The 16,266-nt window shown below is 37.6% G+C and overlaps 1 protein-coding gene across 8 annotated transcripts in view; it reads left to right on the top strand.

Annotated features, from left to right (window-relative positions):
- The window catches only part of msraa (methionine sulfoxide reductase Aa), a 269,008-nt gene that overhangs the window by 185,157 nt on the left and 67,585 nt on the right, over window positions 1-16,266 (top strand). For all 8 annotated transcript variants that reach the window (XM_078399436.1, XM_078399432.1, XM_078399434.1 and 5 more), the window contains exons 4-5: window positions 13,674-13,778; window positions 14,887-14,993. In XM_078399436.1, coding sequence (XP_078255562.1) covers window positions 13,674-13,778; window positions 14,887-14,993 — 212 coding nt within the window. The remainder of the gene's footprint in view (window positions 1-13,673; window positions 13,779-14,886; window positions 14,994-16,266) is intronic.

Genomic DNA, 16,266 nt, shown 5'->3' on the forward strand with positions numbered 1-16,266 from the left:
GATCTTCATTTTGTTTATTAGCAGAGCCCATGAATTCTTTAAAACCTAGGTAGATAGTTACTTCGCATTGAGGAATATGAAAAAATTAATGAGGGAAATGAGTGGAATTAGACAGGATTTTTCTTGAGCACAAGTCTGATGGGCTGAAATATATTTTGTAACGCAGCGCACACAAATGAGTAGCTTTTCGCCCTCCTATAAACCTACTTTGACAAAATTCTAAATGAAGAATGCTAATATAATGCAGCAGCAGACAATTGTGTTTGCCCTTCCCCCATCCTTTCTCCTCCCCCTCCCCTTTGCAGCATCCTACATTTTCTCCCTGTCTTCTCCTCTACTGAGAACAACCAAGGAACATGTAGCCATTTCATATTTACCATTTTACTTTGAATCAGATTTTAATATAATTTCTTAAAAGTTTAAACTATTAAGTCATAAAATATCTTTGAAATTTAGTAATGGATATTTTTTTATTTCAATGAATGTGAAGTTGTTTAGATCAAAATGAGTGCCTGTCAGTAGACTGATTCAAAGGGACAATTGTAATCAGTGACAATGAAATTTCAAATGCATTGCTATTCGTGGTATTTATTTTAAGCTTTTAATCCTTGAACTGATGGTATAACATTTATGTTATTCAAATATGCTGTATTTAACTACTCCTGTTGTATTCTTGCCATTGAATGTTTTGGTGTTGAGCTTTAGGTGTAATCTGCAATGATTAAAAATATTTATTTAAAAATGGAAAAGAATCTATCATGGATTTCACTGGTTAACACTGTGGTAATATCTATATCTAGAAGTAAATGCTGCGATGGCTGCTTTCACTGAAGTGCAATGCTGCATGTTTTTCACTGCTTCACAGCATGGCATCTAATGTCGTGCACTATTGCTGTAGCGAGATGGATGACTTTATGAACAGACAGCTTCACAGATGACACCACCATAAGGCTTCTCACTTCCTGCTGTGATGCCCTCATTTCTATGAATTGGAGATGATAAAAACCGAACATAATTTCATCCGCTTTTCTAATCCTACAAATGTTTCCAAATTGATGAGATTAGTAAAACAGTTTTTATTTCCCTAAAAGCAATAATACCTATTTTTAGTGATACACACCAGTTGTTTTGAGGTAGCAGAATCCTTTCCCTTTATACCTTTGTACATCTTTGCTGAAGGAACATTCATTGTGAAAATCTTCACGAATTGAATTTTTGATTGAAGAAAATATTTTGCTCAGGGCTTTATAGTTAAGTTAATGCTGACATTGGTGATCTTTGCAAGTTACTATTCCTTTCCTCAACCCAGGCCTATGCTGCATTTTGCCACATTTGATTCTTGTTTATTAATCCACGATTATTTTTTAAAATCGCTTTTAGCAACACACGTGCTCATTGTTCTTGCTCCTAAGTAAGCATGCGTAAACAGAGATCAGTGGTCGTTTGTATTTAATGCATAAATTTGTGCTACAGTTGACTAGCATCAGGATACTTCAGTTTGCGAAACCATCGTTTTCTGGGAATCAACATTTAAATCACCTTTCAATATTTCAAGTATCAAAATGACAGGAGTACATTTGAAGCATTATCCAAACAGTTTGTTTCAAAAAAGAATGTCAAGAGAGATTTGCTAGAAGATAAATTTTAGCATATGAAACGTAAATATATAGGGGGGTTGAATTGCCAGTGGGTAGCATCAATACAAAGGAATTTGACAATGGGTTTGATCAGCCCCAGCCTTAGCGCGCAGGATGTGGCAATTACAGTGGAATTTGTTGTTGTATATACTGGCTCATAACAGAATAATATTTCATTCATTTGAGAATATACTTTGTTATTATTCTCGGCTGGTGTTTTGTCTTTATGCTGCTTCTGAACTACTTAATAAGTTGCAATTTACTGGAACTTTTTGTTTTACTGGAGAGTCATATTTTAGACATAAAATGACTAAAGAAGAACCAGTCAATTTCTTTGCGAAAATATATTACAAGGGCAGAGACTGACATTAGAAACTAGGTAACATTGGTAATTGTCATTTACTAAAGCTTTATTAACTTTTGTGACCAAAATCCACTGTATTTTAATTACATAAATGCTGCAGTTTTCGGTTTGCATATTTTCAAAGTAAAAACTGAGAGACTATGTAGAATAGTGCTTCCTAGATGCAATTATGTTTTCGGCAGAAAGATTTTTTTCACCTCATTGTATCACACTGCTAAATTACTGAGGTATCAACAGAAAGTCAAAGGAACTCTGGGAGAAACAGCCTTTATGAACAGCACATGCATAGTTTAATGCCACCCAGTGATTTACATGTATGGATTAATTTGTTGCCACATATTCACTGAATTTCTATTTTTGATTGTGCAAATTGCATTAATGCTGAATAGCAGTTGTAGAATCCTCTCTGTCTGACAATCGCACATTAAATTTCACCAGTAACTGTGCCAGATCTACTTATATAGTTTCCTTTGTGACTACCCAGTTCCATCATTCCCGAGAGAGATAGAAATTAAGTCAGGACATTGGCGTCAACTGCCAAGATAGTACATCCAAACTCTGGCACTAATAGAAAATTCTTTTTTTTTTGGCTGCTCACATCATTTTGGTTACATCTCATATGGAGAAGACGAGGGCTGGTAGGTGACAGGTGGTCCCTGTAACACTCTTTGTGAGGAAACTACATTGGAAAACATTTATATCAATTCCTAACTATTTTTTCCAGTGGTGGTGGTTTCAGTTTACAAACCTCAGGTACTCAATAATTCTATTCCCTCTATTGTCAAGGCTGTGTTTCTCTTGTACTAGTGGCTTCATTTGAGTCATGTGGAGGTTCAGTACAATCAAGATCAATCTAGAAACTGCAGAAATTGCTACAATCAGTGCCGCTTCTTGCTAATTTTAGGTTATTCCAACCCAGAAGTGTAATTCAAAACGTGGATGTGTAAAAATATTCTTGGGTGAGAAGTGTTAATATATTTTGTTTGTTTGTGTGTTCTTGTGTAGTATCCAATTCAGTACACTCAGACCTAAGAAGCTGACCCCAACTTCAATCCAATGTGGCCCTGGATTTCAGTTCCGAATGCATCATAACAATCAACCATCACAATGTCCTTGAATCTTATATCCATTACAAAAGAAAAGACTGCCACTGACAGAAATGTTTTAGACCTGTCCTTCTGTTCACTAATTATTGGAACTTTAAAACATAATAGTCCACTGTATTATGCCTGCCCTTCTCTTGATAGGACAAATCCACCATGGGAGCATGGTGGCAACAGCATTGTGATATAACAAACCCCTAGGAGTCAGCAAAATGTACTCCAGGAATAATAGTCTCATGGCATCAGGTTAAAAGTGAGCAACAGAGCCCCCTACTGATTACTACCTAGTGTCCTCCCTCAGTTGAAGAGTCACTTATTCTTCATGCTAAACAATTGTTGGAAGAGATACTGAAAGTAGCAAGAATGCAGAGTGGGTGGCATCTGTGTCCAATACCTAAGGTGGCATGGTCATACCACAATGGACGGAGCTGGTTAAGTTCTGATGCCCAACTGACCCTGCTGATAGTGAGTGAACCAAAATGAGGAATAACCTTATTTGACCTCATTCTCAGCAGATCTGCCTTCACTAAGGAAGACACAAACAATCTCCCAGATGCAATAGAGGACAAGAGGATCTAGGGGGATAGAGGAACTGAAAGAAATTTGCATTAGGCGAGAAATAGTATTGGGTAGACTGATGGGACTGAAGGTTGATAAATCCCCAGGGCCTGATGGTGTGCATCCCAGGGTAATCAGGGAGGTGGCTCTAGAAATAGTGGACGCATTGGTGATCATTTTCCAATGTTCAATACTTTCAGGATCAGTTCCTGTGGATTGGAGGATAGCTAATGTTATCCCACTTTTCAAGAAAGGAGCGAGAGAGAAAACGGGGAATTACAGACCAGTTAGTCTGGCATCAGTGGTGGGGAAGATGCTGGAGTCGATTATTAAAGAGGTAATAACGGTGCATTTGGATAGCAGTAAAAGGATAAGTCCAAGTCAAGGGAAATCATGCTTGACTAATCTTCTGGAATTTTTTGAGGATGTGACAAGTAAAATGGATGAAGGGGAGCCAGTGGATGTAGTGTATCTAGACTTTCAGAAAGCCTTTGACAAGGTTCCACACGGGAGATTGGTGAGCAAAATTAGTGCACATGGTAATGGGGGTAGGGTGTTGACATGGATAGAGAATTGGTTGGCAGACAGAAAGCAAAGAGTAGGAGTAAACAGGTCCTTTTCAGAATGGCAGGCAGTGGCGAGTGGAGTGCTGGTGTTGGGGCCACAACTATTTACCATATATATTAATGATTTGAATGAAGGAATTAGAAGTAACACTAGCAAGTTTGCAGATGACACAAAGCTGGGTGGCAATGTGAACTGCGAAGCGGATGCTAGGAGGTTGCAGGGTGACCTGGACAGGTTGAGTGAGTGGGCAGATGCATGGCAGATGCAGTATAATGTAGATAAATATGAGGTTATCCACTTTGGCGGCAAAAACAACCGGGCAGATTATTATCTCAATGGTATCAGGTTAGGTAAGGGGGAAGTGCAGCGAGACCTGGGTGTCCTTGTACACCAGTCACTGAAAGTTGGCATGCAGGTACAGCAGGCAGTGAAGAAAGCTAATGGCATGTTGGCCTTCATAACGAGAGGATAATTGAGGCGGGACAGCATAGGTTCACGAGATTGATCCCTGGGATGGCGGAACTGTCATATGAGGAAAGATTGAAAAGACTAGGTTTGTATTCACTGGAGTTTAGAAGGATGAGAGGGGATCTTATAGAGACATATAAAATTATACAAGGACTGGACAAGCTAGATGCAGGAAAAATGTTCCCAATGTTGGGGGAGTCCAGAACCAGGGGCCACAGCCTTAGAATAAAGGGGAGGCCATTTAAAACTGAGGTGAGAAGGAACTTTTTCACCCAGAGAGTTGTGAATTTGTGGAATTCTCTGCCACATAGGGCAGTGGAAGCCAAATCACTGGATGAATTTAAGAGAGTTAGGTAGAGCTCTGGGGGCTAGTGGAATCAAGGGATATGGGGAGAAGTTGGGCACAGGTTACTGATTGTGGATGATCAGCTATGATCACAATGAATGGGGGTGCTGGCTCGAAGGGCTGAATGTCCTTCTCCTGCACCTATTTTCTATGTTTTCTATGTCTATGTTTTCTATGTTTAACTGTAACAGATACATCAGCTCATGATAACATTGGTGGCGGTAATCACTACACAGTCTTCATGGAGACAAAGTCCAGGGTTTCTATCAAAAACACGTTTCGCCATGTTGTGTGGAAATTCAATTGTACTGGGTGGGATAGATTCAAAACAGCTCAATGGTGGGCATCCGTGAGATGCTGCTAATCATTTGCAGCAGCAGAAATGTGCACTGCCTATAGGCTGAAGTATTCCTCTCTCTATTAATACACTCGACTCTGGATTCACCCTGGTTCAGCAAGGGCTCTCGCTCTGCAGTACGCTCTGACCAATATAAAGGTATTGTCTGAAAAGTGGCAAGTAACATTCATGCCATAAAAGTATGAAATAATTACCTTCCTCAACAATGAGAGTCTAGCCATCTGACAGTGACGTTCAATTACATTGTCATCACTAAGTCTTCCACAACCAACACCCTGGTCAGAAGCTGGGTTTCCTACTGTGGGTAACATCTCATGGTCTTTCCCCAATATACAATAAGTCAGTAACATAAAGTAATACTGTACACTAACACAATGTGTGCAACTCTACCAGTGTTCATGAAGTTAGTAACATCTGGCACAAGGTAGCCTGCTTGATTGGTAGACCATCCAGTTCTCTAAACGTTAATTCCTGGCACAACTGGTGTACAATGGCTGCAGTGAGAACCATCGACTAAAGGCACTGGAGTTACTAACAGCACCTCCCAAACACATGAACTTTACCACCAAAAAGGACATGGGCAGCAAAATCATGGGAATATCACCCCCTGCAGGTCTCCTTCCAAATCAGATACCAATCTGATTTAAAAAAATACTGCCATTCTTTCATTACTGCTGGTACCAAATCATGGAAATGCTGTAATGCATTTGGTGGTGAAATGCTCCCAAATGCTTTCTGTGAGCATTCTCCACCAGAGGTATTACAGCAGTTCCCCAGCACCATCTTATGGTTAGTACAAATACATGCTGGTGTTACCAGTGGCATTCAGATCAAGAATAAATTCCAAAACCACCCCACTGAACACCCACCTTGTTGCTGTTTCCCTGGAAATTCTCTTTCAGCTCCATTCTGTCTGCCTGCCTGCCTGCCTCCCTGTCTGTCTGTCCGTCTGTCTGTCCCCCTGCCTCACCCTCCCTTCTCCCCCTACCTTCCTCCCCCTCCCTTCCTCCCCCTCCCTTCCTCCCCCTCCCTTCCTCCCCTCCCTTCCTCCCCTTCCCTTCCACCCCCTCCCTGCCTCCACCTCCCTGCCTCCCCCTCTCTGCCTTTCCCTCTCTCCCTTCTCCTCTCTCCCTTTCCCTCTCTCCCTTTCCCTCTCTCCCTTTCCCCCTCTCCCTTTCCCCCTCTCCCTTTCCCCCTCTCCCTTTCCCCCTCTCCCTTTTTCCCCCTCCCTCTCCCTCTCTCTCTCTCTGTGCCTCTCCCATGTAGTCATTACTAGTGTTCAATTCACTTAGAGTACTAGTGTACAAGGTGTGTACACTATGATTTGGCATTAAAAAATTAAACAATACATTTCAACATATTTCTCACATAAATATTCCTCTAGTACTTTTCACAACGATATTTAACATAGGCTAGTCAAAGACACTTGAAATGTTGAAGGTGCAGGCAAACACTTTTTTTCTTCTTGGCATTGAGACATACAGCTCAATCATTTGTAGACTTAATAATTTGGAAAGTTCAAGTGGAGTTGATTTAGTTTCATCCAAAAAAGATTGATTCTACATAGGACACTACATTTCTGCACTGTGTGATCAAGCTGGTCTGTGGTTCCTCAACTACACACAGCCATTAAGTGCCTCAACCAAAAGGCCTTGTTTATTTGAGATCTTAGAAGATACATTTCTGCATGAAAGCCATTATCACCATCCTATTTATAAAATACATATATTTCCTTGTGCTCTGAGTGATGCGAGCAAGGTTGTTCCTATCTCATTTTTGGTTATCCTTCTCATAGTCAAGTTTGACAAGATTGTATCAATTGTTCATCTTTTGAAGGTGGTCATGAGTATTTCCTTGAACTTCTGAAGTCCTTACAGCACCAATGCTCCCATAATGGTGTTGACTATGATATTGATCCAGAAGACAACAGACAATACGTATTCAATTCATTGTTGGAATGGTGATGGACTAGGAGCTGTAGTGAAGGATATGGAATTAGTTCTAGATGCAAATCAGTAAAAACTGGATACTGTGTGGAAATACATTAAAAAAAAACATTATTAAAATGCTGGCTTTTCCTACAAAAGGTTGTTATTCAAAACCATGGAAATTATGCTTCAATTGTACATTACCTTGTTCCAAGTTCATCTTGAGGCATGTTTATGTAACATTTTGGGACCTACCAGGTGAGTTGGGAAGGAACTTGAGCCAATAGTTGAGGAAGCTCTCCACAGCCATGGTTTGCCTTAAATCAAACATGATCAGTAAATCAATAACTGAAAGAATAGTAATTTTCAAAAGGAAATTGAATATACGCTCAAAAAGGAAATCATTGCAAGTCTATTGGAAAAAATGTTAGGTATGGGATTACAGTATTCGACTGTGTATTGGATGGGCCCCAGCTCATTTCTATGTTAAATTTTGAACTCAGGAACAGTATGTTGTGAAATCATCAGTGATTTTACAACAGAGGGATGACCATTAATGGTGAAGTGAATGTATCTGGGCTTAAGAAATCCTTCTCTTAGCCTTTTTAGAGCTAAGATAATTGGTCTTGGTAAAATACCGTGCAAATTCAAATGATAATAGGATTTAAAGAAATAAAAAATTGAGGGTTAACTGTATAAAGGTAGTCTGATATTAGAAGTTGATTCAATCCTGTAGTTGAATGGGAGATTGCTCATGTAGGAGAATACTTAATATGAACCCAAGTGTTACATAATCAGTCTGCTAATGTGGAGCAAATCTGAATTTGAAGTAACATTTGTTCTAAATTTAAATGTGGGTTGTTTTCCATTTTGGGTGAAGACATGCCACTTTCACCTTCTAATCTGGATAAGAGACAAGTGTCATTTTGACAACTGCATTCCATTTACTTTTCATCATTGAGCTGAAAATACTGTACTAACATTTGAATAATACACACTATTTGGGATGGGGCAGGAGATCCAACAGCATCTCTGTAGAGACTACCTTGATCGAATGTCATAGAGATGATGTAGATGTAAGGGGGCGAGAAGAACCATTTTTACTAAATATCAGGTAAAAAAAACGGAAGCCTGCCTTGTTTTGGAGCATGCTGTTATAATTGCTTTAAGGATAGGCCTTTGTGTCAAGGACCAATGGGTTGAATGAATATTACTTGATCGCTACCTACGAAAATTTATAATTCGCATATCCTGAAATCTTACAGACTATGGATTCCGACTAGCTGTTCATGAAACCTTGGCATCAGGTGATTGACTCTTTTTGCTCATTGTAGCCCAAGCCTCAACAATTTTCTTAAATTACTGCATATTGTGAGTACGTTGTAAGATTATGCTTATTTTACAAAATAACGTTAACGTATTTAATTCAAGTAGGGACCAGGCTGCAGTAGGAGCCCTACACTGAAAGCCAGTGAGTTTCATTGTGTAATTTTGGGGCTAATGCTGCCCTGTTCCTACCAAGCAGAACATGCAAAATTAATCTCTGTGATTCAGTGTAGGAATAGAGAATGCATTTGTACATTAAATAATTGGGAGAACTTTTCTTGCTACTTAAGTAAATATACTACATTAAAGTGAAATTAGGAATAAACAAGTGTTTGCAATTTATGATTTCTGTCCACATTTTGATCAGGTTAAACTCTGGAAACAATTGTGCAAATGCAAACTTAAAAAAACAGTATGCAATCTGCATGTTGTTCAACATCATCCCACACTATGTGTAATCAAGTGCTCACACAAATGTTCAAGGTTTACAAAAAAGAAGAATCTGCTTTTGGTTTGTATTTTTATGGTATAAGTAACTTGGGCAGCATATGGACTGGGCTTTCATGCTAGTTAATCATTTTATAAGATTAAGGTGCAAACCAGGCAGTTTAAGGAAGAGTGTAAAGAGCGTTAGTCCCTTGACCAGATCTGGTACAATTATCTGAAATGTGATTCTCTGTTATCTTTGAGATAGTCGCAAGATTTTTAAAATTAACACTCTATAGGCAGGATGCTTCTGATTTGCCTTCACGGCAGCTGAATCCTGGCCATGATGGAGGACTATCCATCATGCAATTTTTTTAAATATCCTATGGACTGTCTTATGGTTGATTGCTTTACCACCTGAGTGCTTTACGACAAATGATCATCTGAAAGAATACAAATCATTCAAGACAACAGCACACAGACAATATGTGAACACAACAGCTGCTTTTATTCCTGACAGACAAGCACAAGGCCATAAATATGCTTTCTCTTGCTTGGTATTGTCTGTATTGTTACTTTGGTTAATGGCATTATTTAAAATCAAATGAAATTGACGGGCAGGGACTCGCTAATGCCAGAATCACTGAAGAATTACTGGCTATTATTCCACAAAGAGTGAAAATTGAAAACATTTTCAGTCTTTTGAATACAAATTTGATGCTTTCAACCTTTAATAGAAACTGAAGAGTCTTGTAGACTTTATTGACTTTCATTTGAATATAGCTTAATAAAATGTGAGGTCAAAGAAAGTATTGATGGTTTGGATGGTTTCCTACATGCGGGTCTATGATAAATCAGGAATTATTCCTTTTACTCGAGACAGTGAAGTCCTTCACAACCCATCATCAAAAGTATACTGGAAAGTCTCAAGTGAAAATAATATATGTTAATATTATAATCCCAAATTCTGAATCTCGTGTCATTCCTAACTGCTTTAATTAATTAGTGATATCTTTGATATACATTCCATAGTGAAAAGCTAGGCTATAGCTTCAAAACAAAAAAAATCAGTGTCAAGGATCTGAACCTTAAGAAACAACATCAAATGTGGATTTTTTTATTCCACTGGATAACTTGGATTGAAAATCCAGTAGGGCACAAGCTGGTTATAACTTGGGCTGCATTATCAGTTCCCAACAATATGTCATTTTTATTGCTGGGAAAGAGTCTAAACTGCACACATGTTCTATTTGAACATCCCTGATAAAATATGACAGTTAAAGAGACAAAGATCAAACCACTCAGAAAAAGCTTTTATATTGACAACTTTTGTGTATTTTCAACTTTTTAAAAAGTATTCTATCATTCCTCCTTTCAAATCAAATTAACTATGAACAAGTTATCTACCTTAAATATGTTGTTGTAGAGCCCTCATCCTGCATTGACCCAAATGTTCACACTTTGTCCACAAGGCATTGGAATAGATGGCACATGGAATTGCTTAATTGTTCTTTGGGTATCAAGCTGCTATTTATAAAAAAAATTCACAACGGGCAGGCTAAATCCATATAGAAAAGCACGTTAGATATAAATATCAGAGATTGTAATTTTGTATTTGCAGAGCATGAATTGCTGCTTGCTGCTAATGTAAATTCAGCTTGAAAATCCAGTTTAAATATAAAGTTTAGAAATGCAACAAAGAACTTGAACATTTTAAAAGGCAGTTTTTGTTTGCTTTTGTTATTTCATTATTTAAACCTTTATTTAACAAAACTCAAAATTAGAGCACACATGTTTCGCTTCTCGTACAATCAATCTTAAGAGGTAGGGCATTTACGATTAGTGACTTAAGCTGGGAAGTGAAGAGAGGAGATCACAGCTCCTCAGTACTCAGCTTGTGGGCTGCACAGGGTACCTAAATGTATCATCAAATGCAAAAACACGGTTGGAAAATGCACAACAAGGGAAGACTTGACTAAGGGAGAGTGGGAATCACAAGAAAAAAAGCTGTTGTGATGCATTCTAGCTGGACAGGCCAGGGGACAGTTGATAGATCATTTTCAATTCACTTATCTAAAAAAGTTAGAAGGAAAAGCATTTAAATTCATTATCGACAGTTCTTTTTCTCTATTTCACCATTTGGTTAAACATAGAAACATAGAAAATAGGTATAGGAGGAGGCTATTTGGCCCTTCAAGCCAGCACCGCCATTCATTGTGATCATGGCTGATCATCCACAAGTTAACTTTAACTTGGGTTGAAGTTAAAAGTTAAACTTAACAGAAAGAAGAAATGATAAGTGGCTTTTATATCTAGCCTTTCATTCATGCGGATACTGCAGGAAGATATTCAGCAGTTTATTTCCACACTAAACTCCTACAAACACCAATGTGACAGTAATCAGATAGTTGATGTAATACGATTGAGTATGGGTTAAATATTGTCCATTAAATATTTAGATAATCACCATCATTGAAGTTATGATGTAGAAGCTGAAATGAACTGATTTGGTATAAATGAAAAATGAAAAATATGCCTTTCTCTTCTTATTTACCTTGGTTATCTGTAGTGCTGTGGCATTGGAGCTATTGAAGACCAAAATTAGAGGATCAGTAACCAAAGTTAGAAGTATGATAATAGTATCAACTATTCTTTTAATCTCCTTGAATTGTCAGATGAAATTGAGCTGCTTTGATAATCAGTTGTAGATAAGTATAATCATCTGGTCGTTGTCTATATTTTACACATGAACTGCAGTGAAGTGCCATTTACAGTGCATTGACTTGTGATAGTTAACTATTTTGTGAAATGTTTCATATATAAGTGTCCTCTGAGCGAGGAATAGTCTGGTTCCTTGCATGATGTTAGGGAACCATAATTCTTCAAAGGTGCATTGGTGTGGCATATATTGTTACCCTTTGACTAAATGATTATGCCCCTTAGCAGTTTTTAATCTTGTATAAGCTTTCACTGAGATTATTTGTGGCAGAAAATATCAACATTGATCACATGCAAATCCTGTGCCTCGTCACTCAAACTGAGGGGTGACTTTGATATGCAAGAAGAGCCCTGCAGCTGGGTATTCCTGGTCAAGATAAAAAGTTAGAGGAGGATTATTCACCAGTAGACAAGATGCCATTTTTCTCTCACAGTTGGTTCCTGCAGAGAAGTAGGCTTTAAATTTGTTCTCCAGGAGTACTTTGTGAAGTATTAAAAAATGTGAAACATGTTGCATGCTTTGTTGTACATTTTGTTAAATTGGCATGAGTTCATCATAATTGCAATTTACTATGTTTCTTTAATTCACTCCATGCTGCCTTTGCAAATTTGTAAACAGCAACCCGCGTCCACTCTTCACAGCCACAGATTCAATCTGCTATCTTCCTCAGATAGGAAGCTGGGAACACCACCAAATGGCACTTTCAGCAAGAATGGAGTTAATGTCAATGGAAAGTTCCATTTTCACTGTAACTCTGATTTAAGATTTATTTCAAATTAAAACAGATCATGTAAAAGGTGTAAAGCACTTAATGGAACACAAGCTGTTGGTAAAATCTCCTGATAAGCAGTTTGATGTTGGCTTCAGTTTAGGTGATATTGATTCAGGATGTTGGAAACTGTTACAAAATTTCATTTGTAATTTTAGAATTCCTGAGCAGTTTCCAACATCCTGTATCAATATCACCTACTTTGCACCTGCCTCCTTCATTCACTTTGCCTAATAAAGAAATTCCAGTGTAATAGTGTGAATATACGCATGGACTGGTACATATTTAAATATTTTCGGTCCAAGGCATGGAGAGATGGTCAGTGCAAACAGTGTGAAATTTGTCATGTTAGTAACTGCCAAATACTTTATAAACTCATTTGCAATTTGTAGAGAAATGCATATTAATCTTGATCAGACCTCACCATGTAAGTTATGGAATATTGTAAGAGCACTGTCTTAACAGTTTTTTTCCCCCAAAATTTTAAAGTGTAAAATTGTTGAATAAAGAGTAAACCAGTGTTTATACCTCAGAAGCTTTAGTGACTAAAACTATTGTTGAAATAGTTAAATGCCGATAGTTAAATGCCGATTTCTATTTGATTCTGTTCTCAGCCATTTTCTCTGCAAAAGTGAACTAGCACCGTCTCTTAGTGCTTAATTATGCTAATCCACTGAGCATGGGAGTGTTTTCTATGAGAAATAGATACTGAGTAAATAATGGATTATATTGTTGGCAGTCCTCCCACATACAGGTACTAGCACTGAAAGTGAGCATTTGTGCAGATTGTTGCATTATTGTTAGAAGATATTTTTCCCCATCTAGTTGGAAACAAAATAATATACCAAAAATAAGGTTTTCATTTCATTGTTGTTGCTAGGGACTAAACTTCAGAATTATTCATGGGAGATCATTTGTAGCATGTTTAAGTCGGTCCAATAAATGATTGATATAAGCATTTAAAATTTAACAAACTGTTTCATTTTAAATAAAATAAGAAATTGCTATTTCAAAAAAACCATTTGTGTTTTAAAGATATCAGTTCTACACTGCTGGAACCTTTCATTTATGATTGCAGTAAAATACTGTATTGTCCTTCTATAGGGATGACTGGCCACGCAGAGGTAGTGCGAGTTGTGTACCAACCAGCCAAAATCTGCTTTGAAAAATTGCTCAAGGTCTTCTGGGAGAGCCATGACCCAACACAAGGTAGAGTAACGAATAGACCAGCTCCTCATTATACTCCTAATTAGTGGTGTGGTAATTAGTGTTTCAGTAACATGTTTCAAATGACCCTTGAAACCACGCCTGGTCCAAACAACAAGAAGGCAAAAAAAAAGGACAGGCAGAGATTCTTTGTCAAGCAGAGTCAATTGAACCAGAAAAATATTGCTATTGCTCAACTCAAAGGTATTAGCAGTGCTTTCAAGAGACAATGTCCACTGGGAGTTGATAGGCGTCTGCAATGTGCTTTATTTTGCCTTCCTAATGTGGGGTGATGAACAATGTGAAATTGGTGTTTCTAATCTGTGAAGGGCAGACCAAATAACCTTATCCTTTACAAGTGGTTACCATATTGTAAACCTATTGCGGTCCCAGTAGATTTCTAATACAGTTATCAAATCTTGCTACAATACTCTTTATATTGAAAAAAAGTGATAGAATAAAAGTGAATTGTTCGAAGGTAAAATTACGGAATTATATTAAATCACAATCCAGATGATTTTTTAAAACACATCAATTTTGTATCCTTGGGCACTTTAGGAAAGAAGAAATGAGCCTGAAATAAATTGGCTGAGCTTATGCTTGGATGAGCCACATGCTTATATGTAGCCTCATCAAGGAAAGTATAATGATCCAAACTATACTTACGGGTCTTACAATTCCAATTTTAGTGAAGAATAGGCTAGTAAATTGCTATTTGATTCACAGTTAATCAGTTGTTCAAATGAATGGGGGAGTCTATACTTTTGAATGGCGTGTTCACTGCAAATAAAATTTTGTGAACAAGTCACTAATTGCTGTAAAATAATAATCATTCCTCTCCCTATTCAATTTGTATTAAAAATATATATTTTTAGATTGTCAAAGATTTCTCTAACTTGTAAATTAACATTTAATGTCAGTAAGCACCAGGAATCCATGCTTTTGATTAATATTTCATAATTAACAGTACTGCTTCAATCAAGTACACTCAACAATAACCATGCTTTATTAATTGTTGCATTCTATTCACCAAGCATTTATTATTAACTGCGAAAGATTTATTACACATCGTAGCCTGTAAAATGTATCAACCTTTGTTTTTGATGTGTAGGTATGCGACAAGGAAATGATGTTGGCACTCAATACCGTTCGGTCATTTATCCGTACACGAAGGAGCAGATTATTGCAGCTGTGAAATCCAAAGAGGTCTATCAGGAGGTACTGTGGATAAATGTTTAGCGTGCGATTATTTATTTGAACTATTTTGAAGCCAGGCATGCTTATTTTTAAAAGGCACAAAAGAGTTCTGATGTTTTTTAATCCTCTGGCTGCAAGAGTAGAAATATCAACATGGAACTGAAAGGAGCAGCTATTATTGTTCCAACCACCTCACCATTATCCCACCCTCAAAAAACACTTGATGAACTTGCAGAGCTAACAAACAAGGAGGAGGCATAACATCACAGTGGTTATCCTATTAGGCAAGTAATCCATTAGTATGGCTTGATTATCCGGAGAACTCCAGTTCAAATCTCACTGATTACTTGAGGATTTGAATTTAGCTTCCAAAATGAAAAAACTGTTCTGGACATTGTAAAGTAAAAATATAAATGGGTGTTAATGCCATTATGGAATAGTGATATCAGATGCACTCCAACATGGCTGACTCTTAGCAGACCTATGACATTAAGTAAGCTACTCGGATATATTAGAATTTGGATGGATTATAATTACCAGCTGACAATTTCTACTAGATTTTCTTAATGTATAAATCTTATCTCAGACACTAGGACTTTGACATGCATTGGTAACAACCTTTCAAGTTCCCCTTATAATATATTTTCACTTACGTTGTTAAATTTTGAATTGCTTCCAAAAGCTTTGCAATTTTGCATTGATGGGGAACATTAGAAGTAATCAGTTAGTGATAAAATAATGAACAAGATCAATACCTGGTAGATACAAAATGCTGGAGTAACTCAGTGGGACAGGCAGCATCTCTGGAGAGAAGGAATGGGTGACGTTTCAGACTGAAGAAGGGTCTTGACCCGAAACTTCACCCATTCCTTCTCTCCAGCGATGCTGCCTGTCTTGCTGAGTTACTCCAGCATTTTGTGCCTCCCTTCGATTTAAACCAGCATCTGCAGTTCTTTCCAACACACAAGATCAATACCTGTATTTTTTATGTCCTACTGATTAAAGACAGAATGTTTGTTGAAACCAGGTGAGGTCGGTTGAAAATAAGTTTCTCAATCTAAAATAGGATTATCCTGTCATCGTCATTGCTGTGGGCCTATCAGAGTACTGACACATCCTTGGCTGCTGCTGCCTAAAATTGTGGCTGACACTGCTTGAAATATACTCCATGGTGCTTTGTAAATGTCTAAACATTTCTGCAATTAAATAAAATTAATACATTTGTTATTTTTTAATCATTTATACTCAAAGCTTTATCTGTTAGATTAATCTTGCTGTTTTTGAAAATCTAGAA

This window comes from Rhinoraja longicauda, chromosome 5 (assembly GCF_053455715.1).
Source record: "Rhinoraja longicauda isolate Sanriku21f chromosome 5, sRhiLon1.1, whole genome shotgun sequence".
Lineage (NCBI taxonomy): Eukaryota > Metazoa > Chordata > Chondrichthyes > Rajiformes > Arhynchobatidae > Rhinoraja > Rhinoraja longicauda.